A 16880-nucleotide genomic window follows, 5' to 3' on the forward strand; every position below is an offset into this window, starting at 1 on the left:
TTAATTAGACACAAACTTGCAAGAAGAAAACTTATAAAAGTTGTTACAAGATGGGTAAATGAAATTTGAAGTAGGAGTGAATTAATTTAACAAGAAAATATATAATTGACTGATTCTTTGAGTTTAGGCATATATCTATTTTATGTACAATTAATATGGAGTTTTGAGTGTGTGAGAGAGGGCTTGAAGGTGAAGGAAGACATGGAAAAAGCAAAATTTTGAAGATGCTTTGAAATACCAAACAATTAACAAAACGAGAGAGAACATTACTTCATTTAACTTTTATAAGTAATTTGATTTTGTGCACTATTATTCCAAATGGCCAAATGGCTTCCAGCTCGATCCTTACCCATTTTTTTTTTTGTACGGTACTAATTACTTCACAACCCATCAGCTCTCACACTTCATTATTCTATTCCCAATGTTTCTTTCATTAATTTCTCTTTCATATGTTATAGTTTTTATACATAATCATGTATTACAACACTTTCATTTTTAGTTTTTTAATTCAAATTATAAATTTAGTCTCAAAAATTTCGACGAAGTTAGAATTTAATTCCTATCATTTTAGAACTTAATATTTGTTGTTTGATGATAATTATATTTAATTAGAAAAACTCACTTTAACTCTTACACCCTCTAATTAACTAGATAGATATACATTTTTTTAGTACAATAACTATGGAATGAAGGTCAAACCTTCGATTTCTAGGGAAAAAGATCATGTTGATTATTATTAAATTAAGATCACTTTAGCAATTAAATACGAATACATTATTCCTCAAAGTACTGTATGGTACATAAGATTTTCCCTTTCTTTTAATGCTTTTTTATGAAAATATTTAAATTGATGAATGGATTTCAGTCAACTATTTGTCTCACCAACCCTCTTAATTGAACCAAATATTTAACCAAATAAAGAAATATACCCTTTGACTTTTTTTTTATTATTTATATATACATAGTATTGGATCATGTAATAGCTTAGGAAAAGCTAAGATACATACCCAAAAAAAAAATCATGTTTCTACTTATTGACAATATAAGTGCATGTGAAAACAATAAACCTGACTTCTACTAGAGCCATGATTTTAAATTTATTTTTTGACATATGATAAAATAGATTACATAATATATTGGGTTAATTAATTATATGATAGTAGAAATATGGTGTGTGTTTTTTGAAGAATAAATATTGTGTAATGTTGGTGATGAACTTAGAAGTTAGAAGTGAAGTGTAATGTATATAATAATAATAATAGAGATGTGATGATAGGTAGACTTGAATGAGAAGCTATTTAGGTAAGTGAGAGTTGAGTGGTAAGGCATTTGATTCTTTAGAAGCTTTTTAAGTAAATAAGACTGTGAGATCCATAGGGAATGGATTAGAAACATTGTGCCATATGCTTTGTCTTTTATTTATTGAGGTGCTAATATAACCTGCCTGTGGCTCCCCTTCTTCCCCAATTTTATATATATAATTAAACATATATATGAACAAAGATTCCCCACTCTAAAAAGTATATATTATAAATCCCAAACCCCTTTTGCAATAAAAAATATTCAACAACTCCGGTTTGTAACAATTTAGTGTTTATACTTTTAAATTTATAACAATTAAAGTCCCTAACATTAAATAGAATATATCAAAATTAGATGTCAATTTTTAATATTCTATGACAAAGACTTTGTATTTTGAAAAAAAAATAATTGAGTCTCTAATTAGTTTGGTGATTTATTTATGCATGAAATCTTATTGAACCTTAACATTAATTTTTACAATAGGGACTAAACCATTACAAATTTTAAAGTACAATAACTAAATTGTCACTACTAAAGTTCAAGGATTAAATGTCACAAAATTGAAAGTACGGGGACTAAGTCGTTACGCTCTAAAGTTTATGAATTAAATTATTGCTTTTATGAAAGTTTAGGGACTAAAAGTGATTTTTTAACCTTTCTTTTTCTTTCTTCAAGTATCAATTTTCACTCAATTTCTTACCATGATTGGCATATTTCTTAAACAAATAGAGTTGAATTTTTAGCAGAATTCAAAAAACAAAAACAAGCTTTTAAAAATAACTTTTTTATTTAAGTTTCAAAAGTGCCATGATTTTTGAAAATTTTAATTAAAAAAATAGATAACAAAACAAACAAAAATTTAAATAAAAATGATGTTTATAGGTTTAATTTTTAAAAATTAGAAATTAATAACAAAATGGTTATCAAATAGAATCTTTAATTTTTTATTTATTTAGTTTATAATATAAGAGAAATATTTAATGTTGGTTGGATTACTTACCTTTGTGCAATTCAAGTACCTTTTCAATAAAAAAAAGGGGGGTCAATTGGCCTTTTTTTTTTTAAAGAAAAAAATTTGTTTCATTTTTCTTTATTTATATAAAAAGATGGAATATAGAATTAAGTGTTGTCTAGACTTCACCTAATCATTACTCATACTATAAAATTTGGTCAAGTAGTTATTTACATGTCATGTGATTTATGTGAACAATAATTATTATTATTATTAATTTTGGGATGACAAACGTAACTATGGTGATTGGCATAAATGCAAGAAGGCCAAATTTGTGTATTTTAGTGCTAAATGTTCTTAGCACGTTTATATATATCATTATATATATATATATATATATATATATATTTATATGACGGAATAAAATAGGTAGTTTGAAACAGAGAAAATGCTTTTAGATTTTTCAATACTTCTTTTTTTAAGTCAGATTTATCAATACATTTAAATGTGTATATGTGTAAATGTATATACTTCTTTTTCTTTTCAGACAAAAGCATGAGAATTTAATGCCTAAAAAACTTTTAAAAATAATTCTAGACTTTAATTTTCAAATTCAATTTTTCTTTCTTCACAAGTGTTTTCCCCCAAAAAGCTCAATCTTAAGAATAATCTACTTTTTTTATTATAATAGTACTTGTTCTTCTAATACTTGACAATAACTTTAAACCTTTATAAGTTTTATTTGACTTGTAATTTTCATAACAAAATGATACATGCTTTTCTTTCCTCTCTCTTTCTCTCACACAAGCATCAAATCATTCATTCATGTAATATGTATACTACATGTAAATTTAACTAATACATACACTAAAAATAAAAAAAAAATATGATAGGGTTGTTTTCAAATAAAAGAAATGAATCAATTTGTTTACAAATATAACAAAATGTCACTGTCTATCAGTGATAAGTCTATCGTAATTTATCATGGTCTATAACTAATAGACGTGACATTTTGCTATGCTTAAAAATATTTTCAACAGTTTTACTATTTAAAACAATTGTCCAATATAAAATTATAATATAATTGATATGTGAATAAACAAAAGAAAAACAGGGCAAAGAAAGGTTTGAGAAAAGTGCAACAGAATCCACCAACCCTATAAAGAAAAAAAGAATGCTCCCTAATTAAACATGCAGCCGCTGCCAAAACAAATACCCATCTTCCTTCTTCTCTTCCTTCCTTCTCCTATTGATCTTAAACACTAATCCCATACTTCTTCTCTTCATTGTTTCGATATCAATCGCCGTTATCTTTCTATCTTCAGGTCGTAAAAGTACGACGCATCGCTCTCGACATAACCTAGAAGAAGACTATATACACTAAATAAAGTTCTCTCTCCCTCTATATATATATGAGAAGTGTAGATAGTTGTAGCTACTTTTCTTACTTGAAGGTCTTGCTTGGAGCTGTGGTTGTGGGGCTGTTTGTATGGCTTTTAATCGTTGGGTCGCTGCCACCAGGGAGAACAACAAGCCGGCGGCCGGCAGCTGAGTCTGAAGTTGAGGGAAGCCATGTCATGAAGCAAGCTGAGGAATTGGCTAACAACAACCATCCAAAGTTGGATCCTAACTTTATGAGCAAAGTTAAAGTTCCTAAAGGACCAGACCCCATTCATAACAGGTATATTTAAATACGCTTTGCATTAAGATTATTAAATTTACTAAAAACCTATACTAAATTTAGCATGAATAATTCATCCTGTTTAAGTTCTTCTAATGTCACACTTAGTATTAATAAAGTTTATTAATAAGGTTAAAACATTATCCTTCTCTATACTTTGAAGTTTGTTCGATTTTATTTTATATACTTTCATTTGTCTAATTCTAGTTCTATTGTTTCAATAAATCTTAAATTTAATCCCCCTAACTAGTTTATTAGTGTTTTTTCTCCAAATTTTTACTGTAAATTTCGAAAACCTATTCACATAGTATTTTCTTATGTGAAAATTATTATTATTATTATTTAACTAATTTCAATAAGAATTAATATGGAAGTATTACATTTAAAATTTATTGAAATAATAAGAACTAAAATTAGAGAATTGAAAGTATATAAACTAAAATTAAACAAACTTCAAAGTACAGAAATTTTAACCTATTAACAATTACGTGTTAGACCTTGTGTTAAATTTTGAAGTTAGGTAAATGTTAGAATTGATTAAATATATACACTTCAATAGTCTTAGTGTGTATGCTTTAGAAGGTATACTTTAAACAAATGAAAAACACTTTTTTCCAAAATTATCTAACAATATATAGCTTATGGGCTTTAATTAAAATCATGTATGCAAGTATGGTTGAAAATTTTGTATTGAAGCTATCAATCTAAGCATAGTTTTTTAGTGGATAAAGGTACTAAATACGATTTCAACAAAAAAAAAAATTATTGAATTAATGTGTTATAATAGTGAGTGTTTGTTGAATATATATATATATTATATATTATATAATATATATTATATATATATATAATATATATATACGTACTTGGATTGGCAGGAGAATTGGGGTTAAAGGAGGACCTCCCAGAGGAGCTTAGACTTTGTACACAGAAAGGCATAGATTCCTTCCTCAGCTTTATATAGCAGTTTAAATATTTAAAGATCATTATTATGAAGATTTCTTTTTTCTTTTCTTTTTTTGGGTAATTTCAATAAGGGGAAATGTATAAAATCTCTGAATAAATCTGGATTGTATAGAATTGACGCACACTCAACTTTGTACCTTTTGTAGAACACTAACTCTTCATAATATCCCTCAAATTTTTCTAAAAATACTAGCTTAGATGAGAAAATGGGCTTGGGCTTTTTTGGTTCGATTTCGAATTGGCCCAAAATCCGGAGCTCGGCCCAAATACAAATCTTATTGGGCTTATCAACCAACCAATTCGGGTGTAGGAAGGAACCAAAAGTCCAGTTCATTCTATTCTTCTGCAGAAACATTCAGTCGTCCACTTTATTTCAACTTTTCTTCGAAAATGGACACAAGTTTGAACTTTGAAGAATCTTTTTAAAGAATATACATATACTTCTTTTTATTTCAAAAAAAATATTTACATTCCTGGGTCAAAATATATTACTTCTAATTGTTTACTGGTCTAAACGAATAAGCTTTTGTAAAAATATATTGGATTCCATTTTCTTAATTTATCCTTCTTGTAAAAAGTTGTTTTTGTACCTTATAAATAATAAAGTCATTTAAGAAACATCATGATATTAAATTTTCATTAACATATAGATATTTTTATTATACCCTAAAAAAATTATGAAATAGAAAACAAATAAACAACAAAATATCGATGATGTGAATATAATATAAATAATATTTTTTTATCTTAATTAAGAAGCATAAATATTTATTTACTAATTTAAATGTTTTTTGTTTTTATATTTTTTCCAAAATTAAGCATATTTTACCATTATCTCCCTATTTTTTATAAAACTTTTTATAAAATTGAGACTTCGATATTTTAAACTTTGGAAAAGACGAACTTAAATTTTTTAAGTGGAAAATAAATGTTCAAAATGTAATGAATAAAATAATTTTCTGATTTATTTGACCTAATCTAAATGGATTGATTCTTTGGTCAGATATCCTATTTCAAACCTCAAAAATTGAATCAATTTTTGTAAGATAGCTGCTTCTTTTGACTTTACTAATTCAATCACTATTTCTTATTGACTATTTTTAGAAAAAGAAAAATGTGGTGGCTATTTACTTACCTACCATACCCACATCATTGCACATTTGAAAAAAGAATTCTCGTAAATCGAATTTATTAAATGGAGCAATATAGATTGTAAAAATTCATGTTTAATTTATGGATTTCTTGCAAAGTTATTAAAAAAAAAAAAAGAAAGAAAGAAAGAAAAGATTGTGGGGAATATTTTTTTTTTCAAATAATCGTTACCTTTTCTTGTTGATATAACAGAATTATCTAAATAAATAAACGTTACTATAGTTTTTAAAAAGAAATTGTGAAGGGGAAAAAAACATATTTTGATTTGGAGACATGAAATGAAATGGCATTTCATTTGCATTTTGATTAATTTAGGAGCAATCAATCCGTTCCCCTCAATTCCCTCGTCATCCTCTTATTCACATAAATACAATTTTAGTAACTTATTTCCAAACTTTGGCGAAGAACGGAGAGAGGGGGAGGGGAGGGGGAGAGAGAGCCAGAATGAATCAGGGGTTCAGATTCTATCTATGTTTCTTTGTTTCATGTCACGGCGATTGAAAACGTAAGCATTTTGGGGATCAATTTTGATGTTTATGAGTCCATTTGATGCATAAATGAGCTCAAATTCGTTCGTTATCTGAGAATGGAGAGATCGCTGAGTTCGTGAGTGTGATTCTTTCCGGACGATCTCTAATTTTTGCTTGTGGATCTGAGAGGGATTTGAAACCATGCCGTCTCACGCGGATCTGGACCGTCAGATCGAGCATCTGATGGAGTGCAAGCCGTTGCCGGAACCGGAGGTGAAAATACTTTGCGATCAGGCGAGAGCGATTCTGGTTGAGGAGTGGAACGTGCAGCCGGTTAAGTGTCCGGTGACGGTTTGCGGCGATATTCATGGCCAGTTTTACGATCTCATTGAACTGTTTCGGATAGGAGGCCGTACTCCCGATACTAATTACCTTTTCATGGGCGATTACGTTGGTGAGTTCTTTGCTTTTTTTTTTTTTTTTTTGGTTTTTATCCTGCTATTTATATTTGAGAATAATTTGATTCCTTCATTTAACGCTACTGTTGCTCTCTGTTCTTTTGTTGTGTTTGAAAATTCTCAACTTCTAAAAGTGATTCATTCGGGTTGTTCTCAACCCGAATAGCCACATCCTTCAAAGGGCTGATGTATTGTAATATAATTTTTCTGGATTAATCGGAGTATGATTTCTAATAGGCCTTTAGCTGTACCTCTTTGCATTTAAGAGTAAATTATCTATTAGATCATTTAGAATCACAGCCAGATTACTCGGTTTTGGCAAAAGATTGTTTAAGTTGAAAGCTTAAAACCGGACATTTCAGATGTGCTGGTAAGGTCTCTGATCAGATAACTTTTATCAGATGACTCTTGTGGGCATGGGTGTGCCTGATTTCTGGATGGCTCCCATCTGAGAGCTACGGGTGATAATGCAATATGGGTTTGTAAAAATTGACGCTTGGTTGATTCTTAGGGAGTCTTCTCATTTCGCCATTGTACTGCGTCACAGTTATAATTCATCAAAAAAAAGTTGCATCGGAGTTATATATATTGGTTGCTTTTAAACTTAGCCGTAAATTTTGAACTAGGAGGCTTTTGGGATTTACATCCTCTGGGAGGCAATAGATGAAAGCAGCTACTTATCATGATAAGAATTTATAGTGGTTTGCTCATAAGCCTTACATAAGTTGATAAGTAGTTTTTGTATAGCTGTTAATAAATAGAAAAAGGAAAGGAAATAGTTCTTCAAATTAATAACGGGGATCAATACTCTGACACTGTTTTAAAAAGTTATCTTAGAATCCTCTCCAGTTTTTGAAGAGGCAGCACAACGAGCATTGTGCTGTTCAGAAGTCATTACTGCTTCATTACCCTCTTTTATTTGCTCGGAGAGGGGGAAAGGAAGAAAATAAACCCATTGCAGTTGATGGTTTGGTTAATTGGTTCCTTCATCCTTGATTTCGTGTTTTGAGAAAGTATGTAATGCTTTGTTTTAAGCTATGGAGTTCTGAGTCTACGGTACTAGTATTTTTTCTCACATTGTGAACTAATGCAGATCGTGGGTACTACTCGGTTGAGACAGTTACTCTTCTAGTGGCTCTAAAAGTTCGTTACAGAGACAGAATTACCATCTTGCGGGGTAATCACGAGAGCCGACAAATAACTCAAGTGTAAGATGTCATGAGTTTTCAACCCCCCTTTGTTACATATGTGATGAGTCGTTCTCTAAAACATCCTTCCCTAACGTTAGTATGAATAATCTTTTATTCATAGACCATTTTTTCTCATTCAGGTATGGTTTTTATGATGAATGCCTGAGAAAATATGGAAATGCCAATGTCTGGAAACATTTCACCGATCTTTTCGATTACCTCCCTCTTACAGCTCTAGTTGAGAGTCAGGTTCAATTCTACGCACCATGAACTGTGCGGTTGTAATTTGATACCGTATAGCATCTATCTAAAATGCAACTCTTATCATGTGTAGGTTTTCTGTTTACATGGAGGACTTTCTCCATCTTTGGATACCTTGGATAACATTCGCTCATTGGACCGTATACAGGAGGTTTGTACGTTTTTATTTGGTTGTTGATTGACTACTCCACCAATCATAGCAACAAAGATTTTCCATTTTCGGTTTATTCAGTGTATTGTATTCCTCATAGCTGTTGTTTCTGTATATATCAAATCAGGTCCCCCATGAGGGGCCAATGTGTGATCTCTTATGGTCTGATCCAGACGACCGTTGTGGATGGGGAATATCTCCACGTGGGGCTGGTTATACATTTGGTCAGGATATAGCTGCTCAGTTCAATCATACAAATGGGCTCTCTCTTATATCCAGAGCTCATCAACTTGTCATGGAAGGATACAACTGGTGTCAGGTGAATTTGTTTAGCTGATTGCAAATGTTCTACCCCACTTGTTGTTTTTGCTTGTATTGCATGTTCTCATGTTTTTCAATGACTCGTTTTTGTAGGATAAGAATGTGGTGACTGTCTTTAGCGCTCCGAATTATTGTTATCGATGTGGAAATATGGCTGCAATTCTGGAAATTGGGGAGAATATGGATCAAAATTTTCTACAATTTGACCCAGCTCCTCGACAAATTGAACCCGATACCACACGCAAGACTCCTGATTATTTTTTGTGATTACTATATTGTTGGTCATTGTAAGTGTCAGTAATTGTAGATTTTACTCTGAAAAAGCCTTTATTGTCATGGGTGAGAACCAGATTATGTTCAATGTCATTCTTTTGGTTGTAGTTTTAGTTGTGTTTTGTTGCTTCTTTTATGTGCAAAAGAAACTCTAGTAAAGTGGCAGAAGGTTTCGACCGATGGTCCCATTTGCTTGTAAATCTTAAGGAAGCAATAACTTGATATTATTGTGTTGTGTTTATACATACATATATATTCTTTGAAGTGAAAAGCTGATTTTGCCAATACTAATATAGTGAGCAACTTTTCGATTTCAACAACCAAAAGAAAGCAATGAAATTTCAAGCAGTCAATTCTATGGGAGTAACATTTGTTTCGAAATAAATAGAAAGGGAGAGAAGTATGTGCAACCATCCAATGCCTAGCTTTTGATTGATCTATAACTTCAATATATAGTATTTGCGGTTAATAAATTTACGTCACATGAACATTTGTAACAAAAGCCTGACTGGACTAGAACCTGGAATTTGATTGCACCCTGCCAGAAGCAAAACCAGCCGTTGAAACAGATCGCTTCCTTCTGAAGTATACAACTGAACCACTTACGAGCAGCAAGCACAGCACGATGCTCTGTCCAGAAGAAAGATTACAGCAAATGAAACTGAACTAAAAATTTGATTTGGTTTTCCTTTAGACTTTTTAGGAAAGCAAAAGCGTACAAACTCATCATAATAACAGCATTAACTATAGGACTCAAAAGTTTTACCTTTGAGGTAGATAAAAGTAAAAATAGGATAATAATTGGCATGCTATGTTGTACCAAGATGAATAAGAGTTCCTATCCTACATACTTCCTCTTCTTCACATATTGCAAGCAAGACTTCAAAGATCTAAATAGCAACAGCACAATGGTCATTTCTAGAACACATTTACCTCTCTCCAAAGAAAGACAGTTTTGATTTGAACCACTAATTGGATTTCTTAAGAAAATAGAATATTGTTTTCCAAGAAAAGTTCCAAAACTGCCCCTCATACATATATACTATTATGACTTAGTTAACAATATATTGATCTTAAAAAGAATGAACTACAAAGAGAAATAACTACTTTTCCATATCGCTTTACAAAATAAAAGATGTTTAAGAAAATAGTTATTATTTTGAAAACGTGCCCCAACAAATTCTGTAGCTTGCAGGAAATGGCTAAAGTTTACAGACAACAAAATAGTAACAAAATGAACCCCTTTAGTACCCCAAATCTTACTAGACATGATTTTAGTTATCACCTAAAACAACAAAACTGCTTAAGAAAATCCATTAGATTATACTGATTGGCCCTTAAAATTCAGTTCAGTAAAAGACGAACATTTCTCAAAAATGCCTATACCGTCTACTTAAAAAATAAATAGGTTCTCATTGCAGTAAAGGATTACAGAAAAAAGGCCACAGACCACAATTACAATGAGAATAAAAACAGTAGTGCCCTAATTGAATGATTGCACCGCTATCTAGTTGATGAACACGTTTGGCATCAATCATACAGAATAAAGCAATATAACAGAAAAGTGAGAAAAGATCATGTAGCATGCATAAAGAAAAATAGAGCAGATAAAAACTGACCAAAAACCATCCATTTCAACGAATTAAACCTGTTCAAATTGAGTAGTTAGGAAAATGACATACCTCAAAACCAAGTACAGACAACTTTTCTTCATTAACTGATGGTATACAGCTTCTGTAAGTGATGTAAGACTGAGAACCATCTGTTGCTGAGACAGAACCATCTCTTAGATTTCGGTGTGCAGTTGATGAAGCGTGACCACTGGCCTCATCAGGGATCACAAGCTTCTGCTCATAAGACATTTCAAGCATGGAACGACCATTGTGAGATTTTTTCTCATTGGAAACTTTTGAAGTGGCTTTGATTTCCACACATTTCAGGGGAATACGGTAGCCAGTCTCACTGCAGCGATATTTTTCATCATTCTATGAGACCAAAAAGAAAAAAGAATGAAACTTTACCCCTGAATTAAACTTTATACCAAAGAACAAAACAAAAGCTACCATAAGCTACCATTACCCAATCTCAACATACTAGTAACTTAAAGCCTATATCTTCGTGATGAACTTGCATTGGCATTAACCAGATATTAACTACCAAGTCCGCGCTGTCTGTCCCATAAGGCAAGTTCAAATCCCTTCTCACCTACAACTAACCAATGTACATCGTCTCTTTATTTATTTATTTTCTATCCTCCTTTTTGCTTTTTCATCAGCTGGCTAAGGGAAAGGCATTCATTACAAAGTAAGTAAGATATGCCCAGCCTGGACATATTTTTAAAGAATGTTCAAGCATGAAATTTTGGTTTCAAAGACAGCGAGAACACAAGGGGCCTATCATCATCCAATCCTAATGACATGAAAACTGGAAGGCTACAGCTTCATGATGGAAAACTCACAAGCATTTGCAATATTTTTCCACTACAACTACTAAATTATCGTCGCCATAAATGAAAGAATTGTTCGTAATGCCTCATCCCATTAGTTCACTACAAAATCACCAAATTACAGCAATTGAAAGAAAATCACTGTTCTAACTTCTAACTTCCAATAAAGTAGGTCATAATTTCTAGATGATTTATCCTAATAAAAACCGCATGGAAACTAAACGGGAAAAAACAGCAGTAGAAATTAGGTATCTCGAATAAATATTCTAATGAAATAGAAACCTTTTCGGAGTAAAGGCAGGCAACGCAGGGGCCAGAACGAGAGCATTCAAAGGTAACGTTACTTCCCTGTGGAGTCTCTTTGAAACTTAACAGAGCTCTGCGCCCAAACCCTATCTCGATTTCTTCGTTCCTCCCAACTCTGTAGCTGATAATCAGAACAAATGCAACAGTTCGCCAGGGAATTCCGACAGATCAAATTAGATCAGATCAAAAAAGAATTCGATCTAATAACAAATAATCAATACGAAAACATAATGAATCAAATTAAAGCTTACGTATTCTGCAGTTGGGCGTGAAGTGAAGCAGAGAAACTGACGAGAAGGAGAAGAAAAGGAAGCAATGAAAATTTCCAACACATTTTTGCTTCCGACGTTAACGTCTCTCCGTTTTCGTTTCTTCTCACCAAAATCAAATCTGGGAATTGAATTCACAAACCGGAGCCTGTAAAGTTTCTATATTCTCCACCCTTCCCTTGTATCTTCTTTAATTGCATATTTGCCACGTTAATCTCGGTTTCCTTACATTTCCAGAGGTAAATTTTTTAAATAGTGAAAGTTTAGGGTTGCCAACCGAAGAAAAATACATTTGAATTTCATATTTTCAGTATTTTTAAATAACTTTTTTATGATACGTTTAGAATCTAGGTCCAATTTTAAAAGTGGATTAAAATGTGTTGGATGAAATTAAAAATATAGAATAAAAATCGATACTTATTCGAAGTTCCTTAAAATCTTTTACGTTTACCTTATTTAAAATATCATAATTATCATGCAATCGAATTATGTTTTTAAGATCTAGAACTTCAGAACATCCGTCAATGATAACTAGAAATAAATGTTCTATCCGGAGGATATCTAGTCCCTCAACACCAGGCGTACTTGAAAAAAAATTTGATGTAATTTAGTGGAACAATAGATGAGCGAGAAATAACATTGAATAAGTAAGGGTTGAGAGCTCTTTTTATGTAATACGTCTAACATCACTCCAAACATCAAAGCATATAGTTGTCAGGTTGGTTGAATGTCGGATTTACTCGGTGTTTGAGATATCACATTGTTTGAAAAACCTTAGATGTTATTTTCAAATTTCAATATTTAAAAAAATTGATAGATTAAATGGCATCTATTATCGTAACTAACCAAATCAAAATGAGTGTGTTATGAAATTGACAATTAAAGAACGTAGAGATGGAGAAGATCGACACACAGATATATGTGATTCACTAATGGTGTGTTACCTATGTCCACAGACATAGAGAGAATAGTATTATTAGGGAAAATGTTTTCAGAAAATTACATCAAACGAGACCTCTAAGATTAGAGAGTTTATATATCGCACTACTCTAAATCCTACCTGTATTTGGTTGTTCGAAACACCAACAAACAAATTCAATGCATTTCAATAGAATGTAACTCAATTAGCATTCATACTGTATTAGTAATCAAAGATTTGTGATTCAAATTCTTTCTTCCTTTAATCATACTAAAAAAAATATCAAATTTTTTGTCTTCAAATTTTTTTCTTTTCAAGTGTGACAACTGATGATATGAGACATCCAACCTCTAACTTATGAGGGACCCTAAAATCATTTGGACCGTGTTGGCTGAAGTGGCTGAAATTCATCCATGAACACATATAATAAAACGACAAATCAAAAAAGCAATAAACCTTTGCTCACATTGATGATAGTATTCTTGTCGTGTACCAACTTAAGGAACCATATGCTCTAAAATGTCCTCTCACCTTCCAAACTACAAACTCTTCGAAAATATTTAGATTAATGCTGATAATTAATCCATTACTTTATTTATAGAATAACATAAATTTAAATACTACTTTAATACTCTTAAATTTTAGTTCATTTTGTTTTCTTGGTTTATTTGGTCCATTCATTCTAATTTATAACTATTTGTTAATGAAATTTTAACCTACATTTATTAAATTTTCTAAAACTATAGGCATAAACTAGTGTTGAAAGGTTTTCTTTATGTATAAAATTTATTTTCAATTTTTATAAATAGAAATGAAAAATGCCACTTTTTAAAGTGGGAATTTGAAATTAAAAAAAACTAACATGAACATTCATAGTATGGCTAGAAAACAATGTTTCGAACATCATAGGTAGAATTTTCCTATAAATTATTATGACTTCGGTGAATGAAGTTCATCTTATCCACTACAATCTAAAACCTCTTAATGACTGACGTATCAAAGACATTTTAGCAATTATCACATAGTTCAAATTCTTTTGCAAGTCACATCTTTCTTGAATTACAAATTCACACTTTTACATGAAAGTTGATGCATTTTTCTTGTCAGAATTTTGACATCAACAATATTAAATTGAACCAAAATCTAAAATATAGATATTAAAATAATATTTAAACCAATAATCTATTTCTCCAACACTTCTTTTTAATGGAAATATTACTCAAGCATTTTGAAGCAAGAGCATAGGAAGAATTATATGAACATTAACATAACAATTCTAAAAAAAATAGAAATACAACCAACTTTATCAAAGAGGAACTAAATAAGTCAAACCACAGTCCCCCCATATTCCCTCTCTCTCTTTTTTTCTGGACCAATTAAATTTCATCTGTACAAAAACAAAGCTGGAATCCCTTTTTATCCACTGTCCAATTAAATCCAAGCAATTATTCTTTATATCTAATACCCCAACAATCTTCAAGCAACACTGACAATGTCTATGCTGTCTCCGCCGCCTGACATTGCCTGGAAACTGCCGGACGACTGTGAAGCCGCCGCCGGTGACTGTCCCTCCGAATGTTGAGTTGAGAGCTTCAAAGTTAGGGGCAAAGGGTCTTCTGGCGTTCTCTCGTTAATGTTCAATTCAGCAAATTTTGGGTATGGAGATAAAGGAAGCATTGGTATTGGACGACTAATTTTGGAACCGCACGTCTTTGCCTCAGAATTTGATGAACGTAGTGTTAGTGTACTCTCCACGGCGTTGCTATCGTCGGCGCCTCCGGATACAGCGGCGGGAGGTGGTTTTGCTGGATGAATTTTCACGGGGAAATTTCCCGGATTGTTGTCTTTTTGCGGCTGCGACGGTGGTAGCGGTGGCGGCATAACCTCGTGGCCGGAAAACATCAAATCGTCTTCCGTGGATGAGTTCGTGAACTTCATATAAATTAAACAGGAAACAAAAAAACAAACACAATTAAAAAACTATATTTCTCTTTTTTAATTAAAAAAGAAGAAAAAAAATTATCCAAATGGTTAAATTAAAATTGGTCCCAGTAGAAAAAATTAGAATTTAATTTCTATAATTTTAAAAATTATAATTTAGTCTTAAAGACTATTATAGAGATTTTATCAAACTATAAACTATATTATAACTTTCTACAAACTATAGGGATTAAAATTGTAATTCAACATATAATTTATTCTTATGCTCCATTCTTATTTATTAAGTCATGTTTGGGAGTGATTATATTTTGAAATGATTATAATTACTTTTTTTCAGGTTGAAAATCACTCTAGCAACACACATTTAATAACTCAAAATCAATTCAATTAAATATAATTTTTATATTATTAATATTGATTTTGAATGATTAAAAATATTATAAAAATAGTAATTTTAATTATTTCACAATCACTCTTAAACTTGTCATAAATTAAGATAAATGCGTCAATACATCTACCCTCATTAGGATATGGGTTTCAATCCAAATTCTTTCTAATTAGGTAATAAATCGAGGAATTTTTTGGAAATGGGAAACAATTTTGCCTTTCCATTCTCATGTACACACATGCCTTTCATCCATTCCAAAAACTTATTGGTCTAAAAGAATTCAAAAAACAAAAAAAATAGAGGAAAATTAAGGGGGAAAATACACTTATCTTTCTAAAGTTTACTCTGTTCTAGATTACTAATTCACATATTTTAAGTCATTCCTTGCATCTAAAATCTATGGAATCATGTTAAATTACATATTGACCCAAAAGTAAATTTAATATTGTCTCGTCTATCAAATTTCTATTAGTTTTGATTGAAGAAAGGGGGATTTACCGTATGAGTAGTGATATCGAAAAGGCTGGATCTACGGCGTCGCCGATTGAAATTATTCCGTCGGAGAAAATATTTCTGAGCATGACTTGCAACCTGAGTTGGCGTACGTGTCTTCACAAAATTCCTCGAAATCCCTCTCCAATCTCCCTTCCCAACTTTCTGTAATCCCAACAAAAACAGCCTATGCTCTTCCTCCGTCCATGGAATCCCTATCCCAACAACCAATCAAAACCCAAACACTACACAATCCAAAAAAACTTCACAAATAATAAAAATTACCTCTCTTCCGGCCGCCGCAACGGTCAGATGGGTGAACGACGTCGTCAGAAGCATATCCGGCATCGGCGGCGTTGTTGGAGTCTTGACTTGGAGGCTGGTCTGCGTATTGCGAGAGATTATTCATACTAACGCTTTTCCTAAACGAGCTACTTCCCTCCGTCGTTGTCACCCTAACTCCGAACAACATGAATCCGCCGCCGTCCCCTTCCGGGCACGTGCGGGAGTTGTGGCCATTCTTCCCACACAGCGAGCACGTGCGAGACCCGTTCATTTTCCGACTCTAGAACTGAAGGCTAGGCTGCAGGAAGAGGAAGAAAAACATAAAAAGGGGTCTGACAAGATAAAGCCACGAGAATTTGGAAGTGCCAGAAAAGCAAAAAGCAAAAAGGTGGACCGGAAAAGCAAATATGAGACCTGGTTTGGTTCATATAGACGCTGAGTTAGCCACCAGTACTCCTGGGATTAAAAATCAAATCAAATCAAATACCATTTTAAATTTGTATGAGAATATTTTTACCATTTATAAAGTAAACGTTAATAAATATTAAATTATAAGGGGAAAAAATTAATATTTCGGTTTTTTTTCAAAATATTATATTTTTAATTCTTAAATTTTGTATTTGATTTTAATTTAGTCTCTAAACTTCAAAATTTTAC

The 16880-nt window shown here is 31.8% G+C and overlaps 4 protein-coding genes across 4 annotated transcripts; 2 read left to right on the forward strand and 2 right to left on the reverse strand.

Moving 5' to 3' along the window:
• The first annotated feature begins 3396 nt into the window (after positions 1–3396).
• LOC120081268 lies at positions 3397–5088 on the forward strand. Its single transcript, XM_039035996.1, has 2 exons — positions 3397–3935; positions 4814–5088. Exons 1-2 carry the CDS (start codon positions 3667–3669, stop codon positions 4851–4853), a joined length of 309 nt encoding a protein of 102 aa, XP_038891924.1. The 5' UTR covers positions 3397–3666; the 3' UTR covers positions 4854–5088.
• A 696-nt stretch (positions 5089–5784) lies between these two features.
• LOC120081266 (serine/threonine-protein phosphatase PP2A catalytic subunit-like) lies at positions 5785–9404 on the forward strand. The gene is made up of 6 exons (XM_039035994.1): positions 5785–6977; positions 8075–8189; positions 8312–8420; positions 8506–8583; positions 8711–8902; positions 8998–9404. Exons 1-6 carry the CDS (start codon positions 6725–6727, stop codon positions 9169–9171), a joined length of 921 nt encoding a protein of 306 aa, XP_038891922.1. The 5' UTR covers positions 5785–6724; the 3' UTR covers positions 9172–9404.
• A 176-nt stretch (positions 9405–9580) lies between these two features.
• Positions 9581–12428, reverse strand: LOC120081267. Its single transcript, XM_039035995.1, has 4 exons — positions 12181–12428; positions 11906–12050; positions 10860–11162; positions 9581–9807 (listed from the first exon to the last, which is right to left on the reverse strand). The coding sequence occupies exons 1-4, from the start codon at positions 12261–12263 to the stop codon at positions 9691–9693; spliced, it is 648 nt and encodes a 215-aa protein (XP_038891923.1). The 5' UTR covers positions 12264–12428; the 3' UTR covers positions 9581–9690.
• Positions 12429–14317: 1889 nt separating this feature from the next.
• On the reverse strand, positions 14318–16656 carry LOC120080819 (transcription factor MYB1R1). Its single transcript, XM_039035469.1, has 4 exons — positions 16638–16656; positions 16224–16521; positions 15945–16153; positions 14318–15049 (listed from the first exon to the last, which is right to left on the reverse strand). The coding sequence occupies exons 2-4, from the start codon at positions 16492–16494 to the stop codon at positions 14594–14596; spliced, it is 936 nt and encodes a 311-aa protein (XP_038891397.1). The 5' UTR covers positions 16495–16521; positions 16638–16656; the 3' UTR covers positions 14318–14593.
• Between the last annotated feature and the right edge of the window lie 224 nt (positions 16657–16880).

This window comes from Benincasa hispida, chromosome 7 (assembly GCF_009727055.1).
Source record: "Benincasa hispida cultivar B227 chromosome 7, ASM972705v1, whole genome shotgun sequence".
NCBI lineage: Eukaryota > Viridiplantae > Streptophyta > Magnoliopsida > Cucurbitales > Cucurbitaceae > Benincasa > Benincasa hispida.

Bases quoted from the DNA above. Each gene is read 5' to 3' on its own strand.
- LOC120081268 (XM_039035996.1), top strand. From the start codon at position 3,667: ATGAGAAGTGTAGATAGTTGTAGCTACTTTTCTTACTTGAAGGTCTTG. The intron at 3,936-4,813 runs GTATATTTAAAT...TTGGATTGGCAG, and splicing joins CCAGACCCCATTCATAACAG to GAGAATTGGGGTTAAAGGAG.
- LOC120081266 (XM_039035994.1), top strand. From the start codon at position 6,725: ATGCCGTCTCACGCGGATCTGGACCGTCAGATCGAGCATCTGATGGAG. The intron at 8,190-8,311 runs GTAAGATGTCAT...TTTCTCATTCAG, and splicing joins AGCCGACAAATAACTCAAGT to GTATGGTTTTTATGATGAAT. The intron at 8,421-8,505 runs GTTCAATTCTAC...TATCATGTGTAG, and splicing joins CAGCTCTAGTTGAGAGTCAG to GTTTTCTGTTTACATGGAGG.
- LOC120081267 (XM_039035995.1), bottom strand. From the start codon at position 12,263: ATGTGTTGGAAATTTTCATTGCTTCCTTTTCTTCTCCTTCTCGTCAGT. The intron at 12,051-12,180 runs GTAAGCTTTAAT...TCTGATTATCAG, and splicing joins CACGCCCAACTGCAGAATAC to CTACAGAGTTGGGAGGAACG. The intron at 11,163-11,905 runs GTTTCTATTTCA...TTGGTCTCATAG, and splicing joins CCTGCCTTTACTCCGAAAAG to AATGATGAAAAATATCGCTG.
- LOC120080819 (XM_039035469.1), bottom strand. From the start codon at position 16,494: ATGAACGGGTCTCGCACGTGCTCGCTGTGTGGGAAGAATGGCCACAAC. The intron at 16,154-16,223 runs GTAATTTTTATT...TTGTTGGGATAG, and splicing joins TTGCGGCGGCCGGAAGAGAG to GGATTCCATGGACGGAGGAA. The intron at 15,050-15,944 runs GTAAATCCCCCT...ATTTATATGAAG, and splicing joins TCGATATCACTACTCATACG to TTCACGAACTCATCCACGGA.